Source organism: Pollachius pollachius, assembly GCF_949987615.1.
Source record: "Pollachius pollachius genome assembly, chromosome: 17".
Taxonomy (NCBI): Eukaryota; Metazoa; Chordata; class Actinopteri; order Gadiformes; family Gadidae; genus Pollachius; species Pollachius pollachius.
Window position 1 is genome coordinate 2,873,812 of NC_136950.1, and position 23,963 is coordinate 2,897,774.

At 45.2% G+C, this 23,963-nt stretch overlaps 1 protein-coding gene across 1 annotated transcript in view; it reads right to left on the reverse strand.

Moving 5' to 3' along the window:
- Window positions 1-2,300: 2,300 nt before the first annotated feature.
- The window catches only part of LOC307088628 (suppressor of tumorigenicity 14 protein homolog), a gene marked incomplete at both ends in the record, with an annotated part of 25,834 nt that continues 4,171 nt past the window's right edge, over window positions 2,301-23,963 (reverse strand). Inside the window, 16 exons of the mRNA XM_079754579.1 lie at window positions 2,301-2,468; window positions 2,908-3,044; window positions 4,011-4,282; window positions 5,509-5,692; window positions 6,617-6,736; window positions 10,014-10,127; window positions 10,534-10,644; window positions 10,855-10,959; window positions 11,673-11,806; window positions 13,034-13,143; window positions 13,480-13,577; window positions 15,703-15,845; window positions 17,017-17,239; window positions 17,859-17,954; window positions 18,660-18,850; window positions 23,283-23,350. Of these exons, the coding sequence (XP_079610705.1) occupies window positions 2,301-2,468; window positions 2,908-3,044; window positions 4,011-4,282; window positions 5,509-5,692; window positions 6,617-6,736; window positions 10,014-10,127; window positions 10,534-10,644; window positions 10,855-10,959; window positions 11,673-11,806; window positions 13,034-13,143; window positions 13,480-13,577; window positions 15,703-15,845; window positions 17,017-17,239; window positions 17,859-17,954; window positions 18,660-18,850; window positions 23,283-23,350 (2,274 nt within the window). The remainder of the gene's footprint in view (window positions 2,469-2,907; window positions 3,045-4,010; window positions 4,283-5,508; window positions 5,693-6,616; window positions 6,737-10,013; window positions 10,128-10,533; window positions 10,645-10,854; window positions 10,960-11,672; window positions 11,807-13,033; window positions 13,144-13,479; window positions 13,578-15,702; window positions 15,846-17,016; window positions 17,240-17,858; window positions 17,955-18,659; window positions 18,851-23,282; window positions 23,351-23,963) is intronic.

The following is a 23,963-nucleotide window of genomic DNA, read 5'->3' on the forward strand; positions in this document are numbered from 1 at the left end:
AGAAAGAATGCTGAGTTGCATCCAAAGAACACCATACCTACAGTGAAGCATGGGGGTGGAAACATCATGCTTTGGTGCTGTTTTTCTGCCAAGGGACCAGCACGTCTGATCCGTATGACGGAAAGAATGAATGGGGCCATGTATTGTGAGATTTTGAGTGAAAACCTCCTTCCATCAGCAAGGGCACTGAAGATGAAACGTGGTTGGGTCTTTCAGCATGACAATGACCCCAAACACACCGCCCGGGCAACGAAGGAGTGGCTTCGTAAGAAGCATTTCAAGGTCCTGGAGTGGCCTAGCCAGTCTCCAGATCTCAACTCCATAGAAAATCTTTGGAGGGAGTTGAAAATCTGTGTGGCCCAAAAACATCACTGCTCTAGAGGAGATCTGCATGGAGGAATGGGCCAAAATACCAGCAGCAGTGTGTGAAAACCTTGTAAAGACTTACTGAAAACGTTTGACCTCTGTCATTGCCAACAAAGGGCATGTAACAAAGTATTGAGATGACCTTTTGTTATTGACCAAATACTTATTTTCCACCATAATTTGCAAATAAATTCTTTAAAAATCAGACAATGTGATTTTCTAGATTTTTTTTTTTCATTTTGTCTCTCATAGCTGAGGTCTACCTATGATGAAAATTACAGGCCTCTCTCATCTTTTTAAGTGGGAGAACTTGCACAATTGGTGGCTGACTAAATACTTTTTTGCCCCACTGTATATAGGACAGACTTGTGTAACAAGTCAACACACACAAACATAAACAGTGGACAGACTTGTGTAAGGAGTCAACACACACACACACGCACACACACACACACACACACACACACACACACACACACACACACACACACACACAAACACAGTGGATAGACTTGTGTAACTAAGGAGTCAACACACACACAAACACACACAGTGGACAGACCTGTGTAACGAGTCAACACACACATACACATAAGGTGGACAGACTTGCGAAAGGAGTCAATACACACACACACACACACACACAGTGGACAGACTTGTGTAAGGAGTCAACACACACACACACGCACACACACACACACACACACACACACACACACACACACACACACAAACACAGTGAAAAGACTTGTGTAACTAAGGAGTCAACACACACACAAACACACACAGTGGACAGACTTGTGTAGGGAGTCAACACACACACACACACACACACACACACACACACACAGTGGACAGATTTGTGTAAGGAGTCAACACACACAGAGTAGACACATGGGGAGGAGGCTACCACCAGCAGGCGGGCTAGAAGGGAACTCACTCCATTTGCGGTGTACAGTTGAATTAATGCATGACAGGTTGTGAGGGAGACCATGCCTGGAGGACACGTTGTGGGGCAGGCTGTAGAGGATCTACAGTCAGATGCAGCTGGTCTTACGCTCCCTCTACTCTCAAACTCTGGGGACTGAAACTCAAGGTACTTCCTCTCGAAGGGCTCTGCTTAGATTCTAACATTATAGAAAGGATCCCTACAGAGAAGTACAACTTTTCTTGATCTAGATCTAGTCCGTCTTTTATTGTGTCTAACCCAGTCTCGCTCAAGGAGAAGTCTCTCTATTGGGCTGCTCTCCAGCTCTCAGACACACCTCCACCCTTCTCCTGCAACCACTCAGCTCTCGCGAGATTTCTCCTCTCATGAGACTTCTCCTCTCGCGAGACTTCTCCCCGAGCGAGACTTGGTTGGGCACAATAACAAACTGAGTGGATCAAGCGAAAGGTAAAGAGAAGTTTCTTTCTCTTCATGGATCCTTTCCGTGAGAACATAGCCTGTCAGTGGTCACCAGGCCCTTAGGCCCATCCATGTAGGATTCAAACCACAGCCCGTTCCCACCTGTTTAATAGCTGCAGCCTTCTCCCTCAATATCGGACTCATTCTAAAAGTTGTTCTCCTCATTTTTCCCTTTGACCCAAATTCCCGGAAAATAGGGTCCGGGTTGAAAAATCCAGAGGTTGCCTTTAAGATGTCTGTTTGTTTGTCTGTTTTGCCTGACTACCTGTCTGGTTGTCCGTCTGTCCGTTTCAGTTTGTCTGGATAGGCTAACTTGATTGTCTGTCTTTCTGTCCTGTTAAATTTGTCTGACTTTCTATCCAGTCTGTGTCCATCTGTCTGTCTTTTTGCCTGCTCCTGCTGTTTCTGTCCTTTTATCCGTACGATCGGTTCTATGCATCTCGGTCTGTCTGTCCTGTCCGTGTGTTCGCCTGCCCGTCTCTCTCTGTGTGTTCCTCGTACGGTGGTGGCTCCGCCCCTGTCCGTGTCACACTTGACCTCTGGTCTGCTGCTGGATCCAGTCGGCGAACTTGACCACCTGGGTGTAGACCCCGGGGCGGTTCAGCCGGGCGCAACCCTCCCCCCAGCTTACCACGCCGGCCAGGAACCAGCGCCGCCCGCGCTCCACACACACCAGGGGCCCACCGGAGTCCCCCTGAAACACATACACACATATACAGAAATACACACACACACACACACACAGACACAGACACATATACAGAAATACAGACACACACACACATACACTCACGCGTGCACACACAAACCCACACATACATATACACACTCACTCACACACACATTCAGACACACAAACACACACACACACACACACACATAAATACCTTTACCCATAAACACACTCACACACACGCATTCACACACACACAAACACACACACACACACACACGCACGCACATAACCCACAAAACCACACACATACACCTGGTTAGTCACACTGGATAAAAGCCTCTTCTAAATAACTAAATGTTAATGTAATTTTATGTTTCTCTGTCTCTCTCTCTCTCTATCTCGCTCTCACACTCACTCTCACTCTCACACACACACCCCCACACACACACACACACACCTGGCAGGCGTCCACCCCTCCCTGAAGATTTCCAGCGCAGAGCATTCTGGGAGTGACGGCGTCGTCGTACAGCTTGTTACACGTGTTCCTGTTGATGATCTTCACCGGTGCCTCCTGCAGCCGCGCCGCAAGCTCCCCTGGAGACCCCCCCCCCACCGGGACACGTCAGAGACATACAGCATGGACCCCCATCACCATGACCCCCCCCCCCCCCTCCCCTCAGGGACATACAGCATGGACCCTGTGAGAAAGTGGAACCCCTTCTCACTGTCTCTCACATTCCAGCAAACTGATTGTTGAAATTGTACTTCTGCCGCAGTAGGGGGCAGTACGTCAGTCCATCTAACCATGGCCAGGAAATGTTCCCCCATGTAAGTGGTAGGGCCTAACTGGCCTTGATCGGTCCACCTGGGACTAATTCCTTGCCTTATTTAAGGCAAAAATTTCATGTTGTGTTGGGGGTGAGTGAGGGTAGGTGCTGGCTTGATGGGAGGCCAGTACTTGAAACGCTACGCTAAAGTTTTGCTGTGCTGTGTTATGCTAAAGTATGCTACGCTAAGTTGCTAAAAGCTTTTTGAACATTCATTTATATTTTGAACGCTGGACTAATTTTTGTTTGTTATTTATTTCTGGAACTTTTTGGAAGGAAATAAAACTTCATTCCTTTTTTTTTTACGGAATTGCCACCCCTTGTTTTTTGTCCGCACTCTCCAGTCCAGTGAGTCCATATCCCCAATACTCGGGGTGACCACGTCGGCCCCTCAAAGACCTCCATCACCATGACCCACTAGTAGCTCTCCTGGAGGCCCCCCACAGAACCCCCCCTCCCCGGGACATTCCCCAGGACAAGAGGGACATACAGCATGTACCCCCCTCACCATGTACAGCCATTATCAACCACAACCAGCAGACCACCCCGGTGGCTCGTTTGAGGTTCTATACAAGGTTCTGTTAGTATTTCAGCCTCTGTGCTCTCAGCGTTCTCTTGTCCATCGGTCCTCTGCTCAGGATGAGGGCCGCTGTTACCCCTGTTGGGCGTACGCATGTAAAAAAGACAAGGTAAACGCTGCTCCTAATACTGTAGAGTAGAAACAGCCTCTCACCGTCCTCCATCAGCACGCCCCAGCCGGTGACGTAGCAGCTGGTGGCGGTGCTGAAGGTGTGGGAGGGCGCGGGCACGCAGACGGGCTGCACCAGGTCGCTGAAGAACACGGGCGCGCTGAGCTCCAGCAGCGCCAGGTCGTAGTCTGAGGTGAACTGGTCGTACTGGGGGTGCAGCACGATGCGGCGGATTGGCCGCGTGGCAGCGCCCGCGTTGCCCGTGCTCATGGCCCGCAGGCCCATGAAGGCTCGCCAGGACCGGGCGTCCGAGTACCTAGGAAGGACAGGTTGTGAGGCCCGATGCATTGTAGCCAGCTCTGACCCTCCCTTCTGCAAGGAATTATTTCTCCCTCCATGGGGTCGGAGGTACAGGCTGCCCAGGGTAAGGTGCAATAGGTATACAGGTCCCAGTGCAATAAATGCACTTAACAGGTTTTACAATTTGACGGTTCTTTCAAACAGCACTAAAGCGCTTTATTTTTCTAAGAATTAAATTCAAATGGAGTAGACCTATATTACTGAACAGCAGTATTTTATTTTATTGGTTTGTATTTGGTCAAGTCGTTTTGTCTAATGTCTTTATACGTTGTATTGTGTCTGCTGTAAACCAAATTTCCATTTTTGGGATAAATAAAGTACTGAACTGAACTGGGGAGAGAGAGGGCCATGGTCTCTCCCCCATAGAGGGGCAGCTCAGTGGAACTGGTTGATGAACGTATAGTGGTACAGTCCCATTGTGGGGTCTACATTCTGAAGCCGTATTCTGAACTGTTGGATGGTGGCGCCGTGGAGACCTGGCCAAATGGTGGACCTCAGCTTGTGTTTGTTATTGTTGAGTATAACTGATGTCAGAGCTGGAGATGTTGATGATGCCAACTGTTTTCAGTTTGATCCCTTTTTGTACCTAGACTTAAGATAGCGTATCTAACCATAGAAATCCCAGGCCTCCCTTAAAGGCCTCCCTCCAAAGCCATTCCCCAGAAACAGGTTACTAGCTCACTGGCTCTAGCAACCGATCTGCTAGCCTTATGGCAGGTAGCCGGGTAGGAGGGTTAAAAGAAAGTTGCTAAATAGTTTGTAGCTTCTCCAACTGTGATTGTATGCTTTGTCGGTACTCAGCCTCAGTCATGTGATTAGGGCGATGACAGCAGAATCCTGACGCCTTGTTCGCACTACTTGCGTCCGTCGACAGATGACCGGGATCTTGTCTGACGTATAGGGGACTAGTCTTTGTAGATGCATACTGCAGCCAATCAAATCGCTTCCCGCTACAAAGCCAATGTGTGGATACAAATACAAAAGCTTACACAAACAGGTGACTATAAACAATCCTATCATTCCACATTTCTTAAAAAAATATAATGGCCGGATCTTTCCTGCTTTTTCCTGCTTGTTATTGCAAAATGGATCCAGTAGACGCACACAATGCATTTCACGAGCGCCCCATGCAAAGTCAATGAGATCCGTCCACGGACGGAGGTAGTGTGAACAAGGGCTTACTTGATGGCGTCGGAGTCCTGGAAGCAGTGTGCGGCGGAGATGAGCCAGCGGCTGGACACCAGCGAGGCCCCACACACGTGTCCGTAGCGGTCCATCTGGAGGCTGACCTGCCAGGGCCACGAGCCCACCCCTGCATCAGCACCCCCCACAATCTTAGAGCGCTTTCTGGGTCTGGTGCCACAGCCTGGGAAGGGGAAGGGAGGGGGAGAGAGCCGGAGGGGAGGGACCAGGAGAGGGGGGAGGGAAGGGAGCAGGAGAGGGGGGAGGCCCAGCTTTTATCAACGAGAGCAGAGTTAGATTAAAAGATCACAATAAGAGGGACTTTTGCAAACCGATCAAGAAAAAGAAAGACAGAACTAGGACTGCAAGCAGTCATACGCGGTGTTCACAGCCAGCACACCGCCTATCCCAGCCTCCACCCTTTTCAGTTGTAGTAATACTCCTACACCAAACCATGCCTCCGGCAGGGGAGGGTCCATGTTATCTCTTAGACACCGAATCGCACACTCACGTAGTGTTACAAATTGAAGTACTGATTGAGTGATGTAGAAACAGAGTGATGGAGTGACAGAGTGAGGTAGAGACAGAGTGATGGTACTGACTGATATGGTGATGGTAATGACAGACTGAGGTAGACAGAGTGATGGTACTGACTGATATGGTGATGGTAATGACAGACTGAGGTAGACAGAGTGATGGTAGTGACAGAGTGATGGTACTGACTGATATGGTGATGGTAATGACAGAGTGACGGTAGAGACAGAGTGATGGTACTGACCGATATGGTGATGGTAATGACAGAGTAAGGTAGAGACAGAGTGATGGTACTGACTGATATGGTGATGGTAATGACAGACTGAGGTAGAGACAGTGATGGTACTGACTGATATGGTGATGGTAATGACACACTGAGGTAGAGACAGTGATAGTACTGACTGATATGGTGATGGTAATGACAGAGTGACGGTAGAGACAGAGTGATGGTACTGAACGATATGGTGATGGTAATGACAGAGTAAGGTAGAGACAGAGTGATGGTACTGACTGATATGGTGATGGTAATGACAGATTGACGGTAGTGACAGTGTGAGGGGAGCAGATTACTGACCACAGCGCTGCTCGTCAGAGCCGTCAGAGCAGTCCTTGGCTCCGTCACACTCGGGGTTCAGCTTGTTCACACACTTCCCGCTGGCACATTTGTAGGACGATAGCAGACAACCTTTGTTGTCTAACGAAAATGGAAAGATTAAAAACATGCAGTTAACTAAGGTGTTTAGGAAGTTTGATATGTACATATTTATGTGAATAGTTGGATGTATAAATATCTATGTGAATAGTTTGATATATATGCATATCTATGTAAATAGTTTGATATTGAATGACGAAGACACAAGGACAACACTAACACATCATTGGGCATTGCCTCCTTTTTAATAATTGCATTTGGGGATACTACTAGAATAAGGTTACATGCCTCTATGTAAGAAATACCCCTTATTTCAGATCACGCTCCAACCTCACTTCTTGCAACATTTTCCAATGTGGTACTGCCTCCCTCTAGGTGGCGCTTACAACCAATCTGGCTTAGGGACCAAAGTTTTATAGAGTATATTGGAAGACAAATATATTTGTACTTTGAAACCAACACTAATCAGACAACTGCATCTGTGAGGTGGGAAGCATTTAAAGCTTTTCTGAGAGGCCAAATTATAAATTTCACAGTTTCTGAAGCCTGGAAAGACGCCAACCCAGTGTGGCTCTTATAGACCGATCTCACTTCTAAATAATGACCTTACGATTTTATGTAAAGTACTGGCGAGGATGTTGGAACCAATCTTGCCTAAAAAGGTCCACTTGGACCAGAGTGGACTTGTACAGGGTAGACAGGGCTTCCACAATACAAGGAGTTTGCTTAATATTATATTTGAAAAGTCTGGCCTCCCTGACCACTCTATCCTGTCGTTGGACGCAGAGCAGGCCTTCAACAGGGTAGAGTGGCAATACCTGTGATGTCCTGCAGAGATTCGGTGTGGGTGTAAATTTTCTCAGATGGGTTCAGCTTTTGCTCACCAACCCACAAGCTGAAATACCAACTAATGGACTTATGTCAACACCATTTAGGCCTCACCGAGGAACGAGAGAGGGCTGTCCCCCTCTCTCCCTTACTTACTTCCTGGCTATTGAGCCACTTGCCATGGCAATTTGCAAGCATGCTGTCATTACAGGAATTAAAGTCTGAGACATAGAATATCGTATCTCGTTGTACCTGGACAACGTAATTTAATTAGAGAAAAGGAGAGAAAACACTACCTAGACTGCTGAATTTGCTGATAACATTTGGTACCTTTTCAGGCTATAAAATAAACAATAGTAAATCAGTAATAATATTTTTGACAGAAAATGCTAGAAGTAGTCCCCCGATCCCTACACCATTTACTGTGTCAAAACAGGGATTTACTTATTTAGGTGTCAAAATTACCCCTACTATAGACACATATTATTGTATTAATTCAGCTAATTATTGCCCCCTTGTCGATACAGTCACAAAATTGATTCATAGATGGACCAAATTACCCATATCCTTAATCGGACGCGTTAATTTCCTAAAAATGTATCCTCATTTATTATACCTCTTCCAGTCAATTTACCTCTCTCCAGCTTCTTCCTTCTTTAATTTGCTGAACAAAACATCACAAACTTAATTTGGTATAACAAACGGCCTAGAATCAGACTTTCCTTGTATTTACCATATGACAGGTGGACTGCATTTTCTGAACTTCTTATGGTACTTTTGGGCAGCGCAAATTAGGGCTGGTATGTTTTATTTTGTGAATGACCAACCCCCAGACTGGGTGGCAATGGAATCCCAGAATGCCACAATGCCATTACATTTGTACATGTATTCGGCAGATAAAAAAAAGCTTCTTAAAAAAATGTCATTAATTGGTATGTGCTTTTTGGAGGTTAAAAGGTTTTCACTCTTTGCTAGTTCATGGATAAAATTGTCTGTGGCGTTTCTGAATGGTTAAATGAAGTGACTTCCTATCTGGTACTGGAAAAGATAAGTTATTTCACAATAAACAGGATCGATCAAAGTTTTTTATAATTTCCTGGAAAATGAAAATATACAAAGTGTCACGGTCTCTCCCACCGGATCCTAGCTGCCACTGGTTTTCGGTTAGTCTTGTCTGTCTCTGTCGTCATGTTCTGTTTCAGGTACGGGGGGCGTGGCCTGCTCAACTCCCCGACCCAGCCACGCTGATCACCCGCACCTGACCATCATCACCAATCACATCCACCTGCATATCTTCCCCAGTCATTCAACCATTCGTCGCCAGATCGTCAGCTATACTTGTCATTGTAATCACGTCCGTCATTCGACTCTGCTCTCCTGCTGGAATACCAGTTCCTCCGAACCATCGAGGGTGACTACCTGTTCGGCAATCTACCTGACCCACCAACTCCGGTTCAGACAACCCGGTCAGCGGACTCCGGATCCCCACGAACATTCTCCTCTGTGTAGCAATAAACTGGTTAATTGCTACCAATCTCGTCCTGTTGTCATTTGTGCCGTGCGTTTGGGTTCACCCCGTCTTGGCCCGTAACACAAAGTGATGGAGGGACTAATGAACAGATTTGTTTGTTATTGTGGCTGTGCCCTTTTTTTAATTTATCTATTCATATTTAATGTTTATTCATTATTCTGTAAAGGCTTGCTCATGACAAATGTTAGTATTCTATTGTATCATACATCTATATGGATGCAGAATTTGTCTTACATTTACATACTTATATCCAATTTCCATCTGGGTTTTGTGTTAATTTAACATAACTGTTGTGTTTAATTTGTTGTGGGGAGGGGGGGGTGGGGTTGATGTGCTTTGTTGTTGTGCTTGTCTATGCTGTAAAGGAAATAAAAACCCAATAAATATGTTTGAAAAAAAAAAAAAATACCCATTATTATTCTCACACTGTTCATTTCTGCAAAACCAATTTCAGCGTATTTAAAAAAAATGGTCTGATCTAAGGCCCCCCTCCCAAGTAGCCCAGTCAGTTGTGATTGGTCAGCACGCCCTCTCTGCTGTTCCCGGGTTGCCGGGAGGGGCGACCTCTGCACTTCAGCACCGCCGGATCACCGTCAAACTTTTACTGAAGTCTGAGCGCACACGAGCTGTTTCACACACATATTGAGGGGCTTTCTCAGTGGGCGCAAATACTGCCCCTGGCTCGGACTCCGATTTTTCAAGCTTTGCAGTCGTACATGTATACATACGTCATATAACAGTCTGAAGGAAAGGGAAAATTTGAAAAAGCATGATATCGCCCCTTTAACCTATTTTCCTTGCAACCATACTTCTCATCATACACCTTTATGCGGTGTGAGGTGTCTAGTTGTATATCCTAACCACAGGCCAGATACAAACTTATAAGAGGAGGTTCCAGTGAGATATGAACTATGATATCAACACCATAACCACATAGACACAATGACAGCTCCCACTCACTGGCTTTGCTGCAGTTGAGCTCGTCACTGCGGTCCCTGCAGTCCAGCACTCCGTCACACACCGAGGACTTGGGCACACACACCTTGTTGGGACACATGTGGAAACACTTCCCACCTAAAGAAACACAGACACACACAGACACACACACGCACACGCACACACAGACACACAGACACACAGACACACACACTGCACTGTACTGGCCCGGCACGGTTTGAATGATTGTCTTTAGTCAATGACGCAACAACACTCACAGTTTAATTGCCTATCGAGTTTAATATTATAGCCTACCACTTATTCAGTAGGGTACGGTACGGTGTGGTACTGTATGGTACGGTAAGGTAGGGCATGGTGATGTACGGTACGGTACGGTGGGGTACGGTATGGTGTGGTACTGTATGGTGCGGTACGGTACGGCGCAGCATGTCGTGCTTAAACTGGTAGTGTAATGCAAATGGGTGCGTCGCGGTACGGTTGGGTCCACAGTGCAGATGGAGAGAGGTCGTGTCAGGGGGCGTACCACAGCTGCCCTCCTCACTGCTCTCTCCACAGGGGGCCTGGCCGAGGCACCGGCTCCCTGGAGGTTTACATTCTCCGTTCCCACAGGATACGTCCCCGGGCTTACATGATGCTGCAACACACACACTCAAAGTTACATATAAGTACACATGGTTTATTACAAACACCCACACACAGACGCACAAACACACAGACACACCCACACACATTTGTTTGTCCTCCGGTTATTGACGGTTATATACTGTTTGTAACGTTTTTTATGACGTTAAAAAACAAAATGTGGACCAGGATCCATCTTCCATAAACATGATGAGCAACTCACGGCACTTGGTCTCGTCCCGTCCGTCGGAGCAGTCCCTGACGCCGTCACACACCTTCCTCAGTGGGACGCAGCGGCCGTCTCCACAGCGGAACTGGCGAGGACATGCTGAGGACCAGAAGACAGACCTAGTCTCACCAAAGAGCCACATAGGAGAGCTCAGTATTCCTGTACGGTGGCTTGGCATAGGACTAATTTTTGGGCACATAAATGATTTGCTTCAGGGACATTAGGGCCATAAGGGGAGGATAAGGGTCGATTTACTGGGACACGGGAGGCCCTAGTGTCTTTAATGCACTTTATGTTTCATCAGGGCTTTAAAAGTCAAGGCAGGGAACATCACAAAACACTAAACCGCATCAATGCTCTGAACCGCTACACATGTAATGCCGTGTAATGTCTCTTGCGTGTGGCAACCACTAGAGGACTCATTTAACCAACAACAAACTGCTGTTCCCATAAGCAGTTGTTAGATGAAAAAAAGTCTTGATACATCATTGAGGGACATTTGACCCCATTGGGTCAATGGAGCCACCACCAGGTCATGCACCAGACCCGCCATCCTACAGAGGCCTTCCAAGCCACAAGCAGTGGATTGGTTTCACACTGGTGGTCTGATCATGAAACAATGAGTGTTGGAGAGAAGTTGGCGTCAGGCCTCAACGTCCTCCGGGGAGAAGGAGCGGCAGAGCAGGTAGAAGCCCCTGTGAGTGACAGTCTGAGCGGTAGAGCAGGTAGAGCACTTGTGAGTGACAGCCTCAGCGTTCTCCGTGGAGAAGGAGCGGTAGAGCAGGTAGAGCCCTTGTGAGTGACAGCCTCACCGTTCTCCATGGAGAAGGAGCGGTAGAGCAGGTAGAAGCCCTTGTGAGTGACAGATTCATCCGAGTGGAAGTGGAGGGTGACTGGAGACGAGTAGATGCGCTTCCTGCTGCTCTCTGACAGGGGGTTACACAGCCTGGGAGGGGGGGACACAACATGTTATTTTATGGCGCGTTTCCATCGGCGGATGTGGGTCTGTTCGGTGTGCAAAGGTGCTGCACGGTTCGCGTTTCCACCGCCAAAAGTGGGCGGGGTCCGGACTGAGCCGTGATTGGCCGTACTCATCTCGCAGTACTCCTCCGTTGGGGTACCTAGACGTCTGAATGGGTGCCAACAAGTTCGAGCTATACACGCCGTCCATTGATTGGTCAAAAAAATCGTCCCTTCCGTGCGATAGGGGGATAATAACAAACAAACACAGTACCCGCAAGGTATTTCTGGACAACGGCGAAAACTAGGTTTATTGAAGAAAATGCTGCGCGAAAGTATGACGTCCTTCGTGGACGTCATACATTGTTGCTCTTTGTTCATTGTGTCGCGTTCTTCTTTTTCCTTGGATTTGCTAGCAAGCCTTTTAATTGAATCAATGTACCGCACCAATGTACCGCATCAACCACTAACTCACCAATAAAAACCCCTCTCATATACTACTATCGACCCAATGTTCAACCGACAACATGAGATAAAACAAGCTCTAAGTAATGTGAAAGAATACTGTCATTTCAGCTGATGAAATCCTTTAACGTGAAAGTAATTTATATCTAATCATTGTTGGTAACTATCATGAATAAACAGGGTGGCCCATGGTATATAGCCTTAATCATATAAATAATAAATGTTATCCATCACCAATATAACATTGTCTCTCAGTAGTATGCGAGATGGATATTATTATATTCTATCTATATATATAAGTCGAAACTGGATTAGTGTTTCCCTGGAGGTAAAGGTAAGGGGAGATCACAGACAGGAGACCGACTGCGACACTGTTACTGTGAATAAAACTACGCATTTCGTGTTGTTGGAAACATTTGGGTTAATGTATGTACACAAACAAACAAAATGTACAACATTGGTCTAGTGGTTTAGGTCTAAGCATTTGAATTTGAAATCATACATATTATACCTTCAATATGAATAAATTCTACTCTTGAATGTATTATGATTTATGATTCTTGTCAATGATATCAGGCTAACCTGATTCTCTTTTTGTGAGGGCCTTGTGTGCCTTGCTCATGAGATCCGAGACTAAAGTAATCATTGTTGCCCGTTGACTTTGTGTGCCAGGATGTTTTTTTTGGGGAGGGATTTGAACCAGCGATGGTCGGATTACACCACTGTTCCTTCTCTTTTTTCTACGTACTTAACACCTCTGATGTCCAGCCAATCCTTTTCACAGCCATCCGAGGACGAGGAGTCCTGAATGTCCAAGGTTACTATCGTCACGGAGATCAGGTATCCTGGCAACGGAGCCTGGAAGTAACACCGGCGGGTGAGCAGAAAGAGGGCTAAACAAACGCAAACCCTCACACACACTCACGCACACACACACACAGAAAGTGTGATGACGTTAAACTAAACACTAACACAACACAACGTCGCTCAATCGGCTTGAATTAAATGTTCTCTGAATGTATCTTTTGTTCACTCACATGCACTCACACACAAAACAACACACACGCACACAAATAAATACAATGTCGTGCACATTGTGTACATGCACACATCAACACACAGCCACAGCCAAAACCACAAACCCACACACCCCCATACTCACACACATTCAGACACCCACTGTCTCTGTCTTACCCGTATGGTCCAGGAGCAGTCCACGTTGGGGGGGTAGTGGGCTGGGTAGTAGGGGGAGGTAAGGGAACCGTTCCAGGAGGATATTGACCCTCCACAGCCTGCAGGGGGAGGCAAACATCATATGTTGATCTCTATTACCGTAGACACACACAATCACCACACAATCCTCTGAATACCAATAGATCAGTCAACTGTAATGCCTGCATTAAGTGGGTACGTGGGTGGGATTTGTGTGTTTGAGTTTCTGCAATAATTTATACCCTATCCCTTCACCGATGACCATATGTGTCTATATGTATGTGTGTATGGCTATTTTGATGTGTTTGTGTGTGTGTGTGTGTGTGTGTGTGTGCGTGTACATTTCTATGTGTGTGTGTGTGGGTGTAATTCATGTGTTTATATCTTTATTTGTATGCATTAATGAGAGTGGGAGTTTATGCATACCTGTGTGTGTGTGTGTGTGTGTGTGTGTTTCTAGTTTTGCATTTAGTCAGATTACGTTATCTATTATTGTTTTACGAACGATTAATGCCATAACTTGTGGTTATGCGCATGACTGTTAGAATAATGTTAACAACGTGGTTATTAGATCGGAGAAGTTTGTAGGTGTGGATCGTAATAATTTTTTGACCGTCGTCGTCGTGTCCCATTGGCATGTTTTATTGGATGAACATGTAAAGGCAAAAAGGATCATAACTTTGAAAATCTATTTGGTATTGGACCGGAGAACATGTAAACTTGGATTACCTGATGTTTTGTTTTTTGGATAAATAAACCCTGTGCAAGCTATCCTGCCTCCTCGTGAGTTCTATGGGTTTTTTGCAATAAGATTGGATATGACACACGCGTCAAAGCATCGAATAACAACAACCTACAAGCTATATGGCCTTTAAGGTTAGTCGGCCATAACAATAATGTTCATGCAAGAGAATATAGCAGTGTGTGTGAGAGAGTATATGTTGATGCAATAAAGTATAGTATTGTGTGTGAGAGAGTTTGAATGAAATGGAAGTGAGTTTGAATGAAACAGAAGTGAGTTTGAATGAAACGGAAGTGAGTGAATGAAACGGAAGTGAGTTTAAATGAAACGGAAGTGAGTTTGATTCCTCAGTTCCTGATTGGCTGACAGAAGAGGCGGTAGCTTCTGGCGTTCAAAATACTGCGCTGTAATTTCACTCTGGAATTTCCAGCGATTCCGTTATGCTGCGTTCGCACCAAAAAATATTTGGTCGCTTGTTCGCCTGAGTTTGAGAGAGGCTTCCTCTTGTGACCGCCAATTCATTCTCAGCCATGGCCAGTCTCAACGCGTTATGAAAGTACCAGAGACGTCAGAAAAACAGACGCAGTCGTTTAGGATTCTTAATATCATCCGTTCTATAAAATATTCTAATCTAGAACACTCCGGGAGCTTTGTCGGGGGGTTCTGGAGCGCTATATCTAAATAAAATAAGATATAATATATAGATATCTGTACAATATTATACATAATATAACGGCCAAAAGCTGTGTGCGCCTCCGGATGATATCATGAATCTTAACGACTGGAGAGACTGGCCATGGTTAAGATTCTGGAGAGATTGGCCACACGTAGAGACTGGCCATGGTTGAGAATGAATTGGCGGTCACAAGACGAAGCCTCTCGCAAGCTCAGGCGACCACGCGAACAAGCGACCAAATCATTTTTTGGTGCGAGCGCAACATAACAACATTGCTGGAAATTCCAGAGTGGAATTTCCAGATCAGGAACTGAGGAATCAAACTCACTTCTGCTTTAGTCAAACTCTCTCACACACTACTATACTTTCTCACACACAATGCTATTCTCTCTCACACACACTACTATATTCTCTTGCATAAACAACTATACTCTCTCACATACACAACTATACTCTCTCACATACACTACTATACTCTCTCATATACCAAACTATACTCTCTCACATACACTACTATTCTCTCTCACACACTACTATACTCTCTCACATACACAACTATACACTCGCATACATACGTAAAAGGAGTATAATAGTGTTTGTGTATGGGTATAGTGGTGTCGATGCAAGATTATAATAGCGGGTGTAAGACCAAGTATGAATTCTGTGCCAGGGGGCCCCTCATACGTGTGTGTCTATGCGTGTGCATGTGTGTGTGGGCGTGCGTGCGTGTGATTGTGTGCGTGTGTGCGTGCGTGCGTGCGTGTGTGTGTTTAGGTCCAGCTCAGACCTGCTTTGGGGATAGCCTGGAAGTAGGCCTTGAAGACGGCCCCGTCCCTCTGTCTGCTGAAGGAGAAGGTGACCAGCATCACGTTGCCAGAGGAGGTCAGCTTCATGACCGGAGACGTCCCGGTCATGGGCATCCCACACCACCTGGAAACACCCGATACACATCACACATACATCATCAAATACACGCAGCACATCCAAAATTCCATGCTCAGTGCCAGTCTATCTCTGATGCAGACGATATTAACAGTATGCTCTCATTTGAGAAACACCCAAAGTTCAGTCGTATCTGATTATCATGGAAGGTAAAACAAGTATTTCCAGTTACATTGTGCAGTCTATACTCCTTTAGGAACCAATTTGATAGAACCAACCATTTTATCAAGAATCAGTTTAAAGAAGTTATTTAATTAAATAAAAGCATAGAAACATACATTGTCTCCCTTTAGAGACATCCGTGATCAAACAAATCAAACTACTTTTCTCTTTAATATCTGACAAGAAGGACCATTCATGGAGGACTACGGGTTCACAAAGGAGCATTCTGTGAGCCACCCTACTCCCTGTTCTTTGAGCGGCTTATTGCTCTTCAGTTCTTCAGCAGACACCCATTGAGTCTATATCAGCGAGAGAGCATCTGACTGAATCACTTAGGACATGGGAGCATCAAACCTCTCTGCCTGTTGCCCACTACACTAGCCCCGATATTATACCTGAGCAAGTGAGCGTACACCGTACTTTACTTCAGATTCACTGGCTTATGTTTTATAAACAAGCATATTGGATGACTATTCTGTTTTGGCTTGGAGGCATTTTATATCAACTGTATATTTCCCATATTCTATATTCCACAAATTCTAAACTCTGAATATACGTTATGGTATATGCATTTTATATATTCCTCATATCTATTCCTGCTGTCCCTATGTTCATATTGTTGGTATTGTTTAACCATTTCTTTTGATGCTGTATATTTTGTTTAGGGTTGATTGATAGTTCTATTCTCCAGTGTGAGGTGCATCTGTCCTGAGCGACTAACAGATCCTCTGCTCTTGGACCATTGCTCCCCTGAGCACCCCCACCCACCGTACTCACCCAACCACACATCAGGGAGTACCCCCACCCACCGTACCCACCCAACCACCCATCAGGGAGTACCCCCCACCCACCGTACCCCCACCTAACCTACCCCCACCTACCGTACCCCCACCTACCTGCCCACACCTACCGTACCCACACCCCACCCATCAGGGGGTACCCCCCTGATGGGTGGGGTGTGGTGTAGTGGGCAACAGTACTGAGTCCCCCCACCCACCGGGCGATGATCTTGTTCTGCAGCGGCAGCAGGAAGTCGTAGGCGGACAGCTTGTGCGCGGTGCAGCTCCCGGGCGTGGCGCCGGCGTGCAGAGTGAGGACGACCAGACGCACCAGGTGGCCCGAGGGCACCCGCAGGCGCCACTGGTAGTACGGCCGCTTGGGACTCACCAGGCTCAGCGTGCGGTTGTTACCGTACTTAGCGTACAGGTCGAAGGACATGGCTGGGGTGTAGGGGAGAACCTAGGTTATTATCATTAGATAGATAGGTAGGTAGGTAGGCAGGCAGGCAGGCAGGCAGGCAGACAGACAGACAGACAGACAGACAGACAGACAGACAGAAAGACAGACAGACAGATAGATAGATGGATACTTTATTGATCCCCAGGGGAAATTCAAAGTCCCAGTAGCATAAAGACATCACACACAGCATACACATACAACACAAACAAGGTGATAAAATATCTACATGGATACTACAGGCAATGAAGATACTAAAGTTAAATATCAACAAGAATGTAAAAAGAGAAAGCACGAGACGCTTGCAGGATAAGGATAAAGGATAAAGTCTAGGAACCAGCATTAAATAAGGACAATAAAAGAGAATAATGTAAAGACGTTATTATTAGTATACTACATCCTGCAGATTATTATTATACTTCATCCTGATGCACTGCAGAGCATCTATTGTACAGATCATAGCATCAAGCTTATCACACAGAGAGCTCACAAACACGATACTCCATCACTAGCATGAAGCGAATTTCAAGGACGTGGCTGAGGACAAGCTTTTTTGTCAAATAGACCGAAGGTTTGAATATTTTAGAGTTTGTGTCTGCTCACCTTGGAAGCCCAGCTGCCACTTCCCACCCTGGATGCTGTTGGGGTTTTTAAACTTGTCTGCTTTGTCATCTGAGTCGAAATCCTCAGGGTTCAACCCTGTCCATGTTTATAAGAATAACATCAACGAGGGGTTCATAGTTCAACAGTTTCAGAGTGTGAATACAACTGGATAAGGCTTTGTATGGGATCCATGTGTAATGGTAGTTCCTGTGCCCTTGAGATACAAAGTTGTAACATGTCGGCTGTCCACCTATGGTAGGACAAGAGGATGCTCAAACCAGTATCTTAAGCAGTGGTCTTCAGAAGGGGCCTGCCTCCCAATAGGGGGTCGCAGCAGGGCGGGGGTTGTGGGATGTGATCACTTTTGTTAACATGGCAATGGGAAAGTATTTATTATAGAGACAGTCTGAGGTCCCCTGTTATGAAGTGTGTGAGGGTAGGAGAGAGTGTGAAAGGAGTTAACATTGCATTGCTTATTGAGGGGAGGAGAGAGTGTAAAGTAGTTAACATTGCATTTGTTATTGAGCGTAGGAGAGAGTGTAAAAGAGTTAACATTGCAATGGTTATTGAGGGTATGAGAGAGTGTGTAAAGTAGTTAACATTGCATTGGTTATTGGGGGTAGGAGAGAGTGTGTAAAGGAGTTAACATTGCATTGGTTATTGAGGGTAGGAGAGAGTGTGTAAAGGAGTTAACATTACATTGGTTATTGAGGATAGAAGAGAGTGTAAAGGAGTTAACATCGCATTGGTTATTGATGCGTTCATGTGTTCATGTGTCGGCCATCAGGTGCTCTTTCCTACCGAGCAGTTTCAGCATCTCGTCGTCACGCTCCAGCAGGTAGCGCTCCTCATTGCGGCTATCCTTGAGTTTGTTGCTGCCTGGCAACCGTCGCTGTGTCCGGGCGGGGCTCCATCTCCGGATCGCCATGGCAACATCGTCCGGGGCCGAGAACTTGCTCCAGTAAAATACATTAAGCCCTTCCGCTCCTTCACTGTCACACACAGAGCTCACAATCATGCTATGCCCACACTAGCATCAAGCTTATGACACACAGAGCTCACGTGATGCTACCCCAACATAGCATTAAGCTAATCACACACAGGGCTCACCGTGATGGGGAGCGTGTCTATGTTCCCCGGGCCCTATGTTCCCCGGGTCCTATGTTCCCCTCTTTGTATGAGACAGGGGAACATAGGTCCCTTTTTTCAAAAAAGGGTCCTATGTTCCCCGCTTTTCCCAAAAAGGGTCCTATGTTCCCCGATATGTATGTGACCAGGGAACGTAGGACCTTTTTTCAAAAAAAGGGTCCTATGTTCCCTGGCCTGTTCCTTTCTCCACCATTACTGGAAGAGGACGTCTGGTTACCCTACGTACGGGAAACCCATTTGATTCCTACCTGTTCCACTATTAAATAGCGGTCCAAATTGGTGGGCGCTATCCTGGTAATTTCTCTGCGTGAGAAATACGAAGTGTGGCGTGTGAGCGTGTGCATGGGTTGAATTGCGTGTCTCACACCGAATGCGTGAGACTTGAGAGCCCTGCAATCGCGATCTTTTTCACGAAATTGGACCTGCACAAACTATATATTATATGAAAGATGAGCCCCCTCTGATTCCGACAATCTAAACCATATCATTCTGGGACTAAAACTCGCAAATAACAACTTAAGAAGAAACTTCCCCCTTTCTTTTAACAACCAAAAATGAAATTTTACCTTTGTGATTTTTGTCCACAAAGTTGAATCTGATCTCATTAAACCACCATAAACAGATAATCCAGCGGCCAAATTTTTGCAACTAAACATGGTGTTTACCAGGGGCGTAGGAATGAGTTTAACATTGGGGGGGGGACACATATCGGAAACCTGACAGATCCGTTAATGGTTTGAACAGAAATATGTCATAAATTAACTACACTGAAAAAATTCACAAATATATTTTATTCTACTAAAAAGATAAATTTGTAAATGTAACGGAAAACACATTTTGAATGGCAGTAATGAACTGATAAAAATCAAATAGATTCTTTAATTGCACACTCAATCATCCAGTTTTTTAGAATAAGAAGCGGTGACAAGACGCTGTGTTGCGCTTTCAAAATAAAATAAAATATCTTTCTCCCCACGGTATAATTTTTAGGTGGGACAAATGCGCCTGTCTCCAATATTGGAGGGGACACGTCCCATCCGTCCCCCCCGGTTCCTACGCCCTTGGTGTTTACAATAAATTACTAAGAGAAGGTTTCTTAGGAAAAAGGTAAATTGCCTTCAATCATACATGGTTAAAATACATGGTTGTTGGTCGTTTCTTTCTAATGAAGGCAGTTGGGTTCTTGTTCTGCCTTGATGTAGCCTATTATATATGTTTATATTTGTATAGCACTTTATATCTGAAACAGATATTTATACATTTCGTACAGGACTCATATCTGAAACAGATCGAATTAAACAAATTAAATGAAACATTATTAGAGGTGAATGTATAATGACATTTAGTTTTAAACTCTCCACAAGGGTGCACAATACAATGGATAACTGGTAGGATAATAAAAGGAAAAAGTTAAGCCTCGATGCAAGACAATATGATTAGGGGTGGGAATATACAAACATGAGTAATCCTAGATTTAAAAAGCAAAAAAATGAACCTAAGGTGGGCCATGCGACGGTAGGCCTGCTGGCCATGCTGAGAGCAGAGTTTCCGTCGTCCGGTAATTACCGGTCATTGACCGGAAAAAAATGAGGAGGACCGAAAATTCTAAATGTCTCCGGTCAGAATGACCAATGGAAATAAATCTCTCTGCACAATTTGTTTAGCTAAACATTTGTTTAGCCAATTCATGTAAAACAATGAGGGTTTTGATTGACCCGACCGGGCCAGACCCGCGGGCCGGGTCGGGCCGATATTTCCCCACTATCCTCGAGCCGGGTCGGGCCGTGCCTTTGAACGAGCGTTTGTGTTTTTTTTTAATCATTGCTCTATTGGCCTAATCTGAGGAGAAATCTATGCCATAAACAGAAATAGCATAGGCCTTTATTACACGGGTCTTCTCAATGCCGTGGAACGCTCCGTTCACTTGCATGGGTAATATTCCGGTAACTTGTCAACCCCAGCGTCTTCGGTTGCTAAGCGACGTCAACGTCTTTGGCGGACTATTTCACTGCTGATCAACACTACGAATGCTGGTAACGAATAATTTGTAAAAAGACACATCATGTGAAGTTATTTTTTCGTTTTGGCAAGTAGCTGTGTAATAAGCGGGATAATGTATAGAACGTCGCCGGTCATTATCGAAAATAAGCCCCTTCAGGGCGAAGCAAGACACCTCCGCTGCACGTCTGTGTCCTGTTAGCCCTGTCGGGGATTTTTTCCCCAATAATGACCGGCGTTCTATACATTATTCCTTACATATATTTAGCAGAGTAGGCCTAAGTAACAAATGTGTACAAAGTTACACATGTATTAAAAAAATGTCGGGTTGACATCGGGCTCGGGCTCATAATTACAGTGAATGTGTCGGGCCGGGCCGGGCTCGGACAGAACGTGCACGGGCTCGGGTCGGGTCGGGTCGGGCTTGATTTTCTGGGCCCGATCTACAAACGTTAAAATGGGACCCGGGGAACATAGGGATGACCCCCCGTGATGCTACTCCAACATATCATCAAGCTAATCACACACAGAGCTCACAATGATGCTACTCCCACACTAGCATCAAGCTCATTACACACAGAGCTCACATTGATGCTACTGACACACTAGCATCAAGCTAATCACACTCAGAGCTCACAGTGATGCTACTGACACACTAGCATCAAGCTAATCACACACACAGCTCAAAGTGATGCTACTGACACACTAGCATGAAGCTAATCCCACACAGAGATCACAGTGATGCTACTGACACACTAGAATCAAGCTAATCACACACAGAGCTCACAGTGATGCTACTGACACACTAGCATCAAGCTAATCACACACAGAGCTCACAGTGATGCTACTGACACACTAGCATCAAGCTAATCACACACAGAGCTCACAATGATGCTACTTGCTTAGCATTGAAAAAGTACATGCTCTAACATAAATATATATACATACACACATACACATATACATACATATATACATGTATATATATACACACACACATATATATACATTTATATATACACACACACACACACACACATATATATATATATATATATATATATATATATATATATATATATATATATATATATATATATATATATATATACAGTGGTAGGCATGCGTTTAGGCACACATACTAGAGTTGACTAAAAAAATCATCTTTTGGAAATTGATCTTAATGCCTTAATTAAACAAATGAGGAAAAATCAAACCTATAAGGACACCAATTTTCTTTGTGAATGAATAATGTATCGTAAATAGATAAATGTTCTCCATTAAAATACAGGGTGCATAAGTATAGACACTCCTATGTTAAATTCACATAGAGGCAGGCAGATTTTTTCCAGTTATCTCATGGATCCAGGATACTATGCATCCTGATGAAGTCACGCAGGCCTTTGGAATTAAAATAGCCCCACATCACCACATACCCTTCACCATAACTAAAGATTGCCATGGTTATTTTCAGTTAGCCTAATAGCTGTTAGTTAGCCTAATGATTTCTCAATGCAAATCAAATCAGCTAATAGGCTAACTGAAATAAAACCATGCCAATCTCTAGGTATGATGAAGGGTATATGATGTTGTGGGGCTATTTTATTTCCAAAGGCTAAGGGAACTTAATCAGGATGCATAGTATCCTGGACCCATGAAATAACTTTAAAAAAAAAGAAAATCTGCCTGCCTCTATAGGAATTTAACATAGGGGTGTCTATACTGCACCCTGTATTTTACTGGAGAACATTTATTTAATTACGATACATTATTCATTCACAAAGAAAATTGGTTTCATTAAAGGTTGTTTTTTTCCTAATTTATTTAATTAAGGCATTAAGATCAATTTCTAAAAGATTAATTTTTATTCCTCTTTTTAGTCAACTTTAGCATGGGTGCCTAAACGTATGCCTACCACTGTCTACCACTGGACTTCGCCGAGGCAACCGTCCGACGCGCAGCGGAGGACAGTTTCTAGGCCTCCACGTCGTCCATTCATTCCTGATAATGGACACCTCGTCGGGCATTATCCCTTACATAATGGACACCTCGAAGGGCATTATTCACTCAACTCTGATCGGCTATTGTTTTTTTTATCAAGGAATGAAGCCGGGCTGAAATTCTAATGACACCACAGAACCGACGCCTGCATCAGAATGATACTTCACATAGATGGATATACATGTGGAAAAACGAAAATGTGACTACTACTCCTGTGACTACACTACTACACTACTACTACTACTACTACTACTAACACTAGAGCTTTCAGTGTACCTGAAAGCAGTGATTCCTGAGTATAGGTAGTAGGGACTCCAGGGGGAGGCCTGGTAGATTTGGGTGAACTGTGAGTAGAGAGAGAGAGAGAGAGAGAGAGAAACAGACATAATATTAAACAATGGATTTGACGTCACATTGCTGTGTGTGTGTGTGTGTGTGTTCATATGTGAGTTTTTGTGTGTGTGATTTCATGTGAATTTGTGTATAAATTGTGTGTGTGTGTGTGTGTGTGTGTGTGTGTGTGTGTGTGTGTGCACGCTGCTATGAGCAGCAGCACAGAGCTCCTTTGTGAGGGTGCGCCCGGACCCAGGGGTTGTGCAGGTTGCTGCCCGGGTCACCCAGCTGCTCACCGAGCACAGCCAGGTAACAGACCAGCTGACCACCTTCACCTGCAGTCCGGATCACAGAGCTGACATCACTCAACCCCACTCTGGTACCTCCACTCTCCCTCCCTCCCTATGTACCTAACTCTCTCTCGCTCTCTTTTTCCCGCCTGCCTCCCTTCCACCCTCCCTCGATACCTACCACAGTCTCTCTTCCTCCTACACTAGCCCCCAACCCCTCCCTTCCATCCCTATCTCTCTCTCTGCCAGCAGTCCTCCATCCCTGATGTGAGCCAGCCCAATCTGCCACACTGCCCTCTGCTGGCTCTCTCTGCTCCCCTTCTCATTGTCTCCC